General features: G+C 66.9%; 1 protein-coding gene across 1 annotated transcript; it reads right to left on the bottom strand.

Annotated features, from left to right (window-relative positions):
* Positions 1-1,488: 1,488 nt before the first annotated feature.
* On the bottom strand, positions 1,489-2,157 carry LOC109862492. The gene has a single exon (XM_020442561.1). The coding sequence runs from the start codon at positions 2,155-2,157 to the stop codon at positions 1,489-1,491; it is 669 nt and encodes a 222-aa protein (XP_020298150.1).
* Positions 2,158-2,311: the final 154 nt, after the last annotated feature.

Raw genomic sequence — 2,311 nt, forward strand, 5'->3', positions numbered from 1 at the left:
GACCTCCGTCTTGGACGGGGCCAGCTCCAACCCGAGCTTCCGCATCCGGAGCTCGACCGACGCCACGGCCAGAGAAGCCCTGTGCGCCGCCTCGTCGTCCGTCCCGCCCTCAGCCAGGACAAGAGTGTCGTCCGCATAGCACACGAGGAAGCATCCTTCCGGAAGGCCCCCTCGCAGCACCGAGTCGTACCCCAGGGTCCATAATAGCAGGCCTAAAACGGAACCCTGGGGGACCCCGCACGTCACCTTGCGGGTGCGCAATCTCCCGTCTACACACGGGAAGACGACACTTCTGTCGCTGAGGTACGCGTCCAACACCGCACGCAGATAGATAGGGAGGCCCCACTCGCGCGCCGCGATCCGGACACTCCCCCACGCGAGGATGTTGAACGCGTTCCGGACATCTAGGCTGGCGGCAACACACACGCCGCCGCCCCCGGTACAGCCCTCGACCGTCGCGCGCACACGCGCCACAGCGTCGCACGTGGACAGCCCGGCGCGGAACCCGAACTGACACGGCGACAAACCCCCACCACGCGAGACGCACTCCTCGATGCGCCCCACCAGCACCCTTTCGAAGAGTTTGCCCAGCTCGTTCAGCAGGCACAACGGCCTGTATGACGGCTGGGCACCCTCTCGCCCGGGCTTCGGGACGAGCACAAGGCGCGCCCGCTTCCACGCGGTGGGAAACACCCCCCGCCTCAGGCAGCCGTTGAAGCAGCCAACCACTGCTTCCGGTACGATCGCGGCTACCCGGGCCCATACCGCGCACACCAGGCCGTCGACACCCGGCGCCGTGCGTCGCCTCATCATTCTTTTCACCGCCGCACGGAGCTCGTCGGCGGTGACCCCGTAGTCGGGCCTCCAGGGGATACGCTCCCACCTCCGTCGCCGCTCAGCCCCGCGCCACGGGAACAGAGTCCGGACCGTGCCAAGAGCCTCCGACACCCCCAGGCTCTCTGTAACAGAGAGTGGAGCCTTCGGACAAAGCCGGGACAGGACCACCCTGTAGGGGGTTCCCCAAGGGTCCCCGTCCAACGTGGACACCAGCTCCGTCCACGCCGCCCTCTTCGCGGACACCACGGCCACCCGGAGTTCCCGCTGCGCCTCCCGAAGGGAGACTCGCAGCGCCTCCAAGGCCTCGGGTCCCCCGCGCCCCCGGCGCCTAGCCCGGTCGTACCGCCGTCTCCGCATGAGGCACACAGCCCGCAACTCTGCGAGGTGCGCTGACCACCAATACGTCGCTTTGCGTGCTGCCACGCGCCGAACCCGCGGCATCGATGCGTCACACGCATCGGACACCATTTGGGTAAGCCAGCGCACCCCCTCGTCCGTCGAGGCCCCCGAGGGGACGGAACCACGCCACGTCGCCCCCAGAACAGCCGCCCCGAACGCATCCTCGTCCCATTCCTTGTGGTTCCACCGGGGAAAGTGGACTTTGCGCACCCTCGGCGCCGCACCCCTTCCATCCTCCACTCGGAATGTGATCTAGCGATGGTCCGACAGGGACTCCTCGCCGAGAACCATCCACTCCGACACCTGTCGGGCCACCGCCACGGACGCCCAAGACACGTCGACCACGGAACTGCCCCGAGTACGAACGCAGGTCGCGTCCCGGCCCCTGTTCAGGGTTACCAGCCCATGCTGTACCGCCCACCTGTCCAGCATCCGGCCCCTTCGGTCAGTGCGGGAGAAGCCCCATGTGGCCGATTTGGCGTTAAAGTCGCCAAGGACCAACACGGAGCGACCCCCCTCACGACGGACACTATCCCCGAGGGCCTCGAGGGACGCCTCGTACTCNTTCACCGGGGCGTTGGGGGAGAAGTAGCAGCTGTACACTGCTACCTCCCCCCACCTCACCGCCACGAACCCGTGGCCCCTGTCCACCACCTGGCGGACAGACCACCGCCCCGCGTGCAAGTGCCAGGCAATGGCAGCCGAACCGTCCAAGTCCCCAGCCCAACAAGGTGAGTCAGGGACATACGAGGGCTCCGACACCGCCATTACCGACACCTCCCTTTCACGCATCACCTGGACAGCCAGGTTCTGCGCCGCCCAGCTCCTATTGAGGTTGATCTGGAGAACTAGGGCCATGATCTCCATCAACCTCCATGCGACCACCCGTCTGGGTGTCGCCTGCTGCCCTCCGCACAGCATTTACTCTCGGGCCAGTCCGGCTCCCGACTACGGGGCCGTTTCTACCGCGCCCCTTCGACGCACAGGACTCACCTCCTGCCCTATGACCAGACCGGAGGCCCCGGGATGCACATAGCACGCAGTGGGCAGCGTCTCTGCAGTCGCGCGCTATGTG

The sequence above is a fragment of the Pseudomyrmex gracilis genome, unplaced genomic scaffold (assembly GCF_002006095.1).
Source record: "Pseudomyrmex gracilis isolate BER0280 unplaced genomic scaffold, ASM200609v1 scaffold_1850, whole genome shotgun sequence".
Classification (NCBI taxonomy): Eukaryota; Metazoa; Arthropoda; class Insecta; order Hymenoptera; family Formicidae; genus Pseudomyrmex; species Pseudomyrmex gracilis.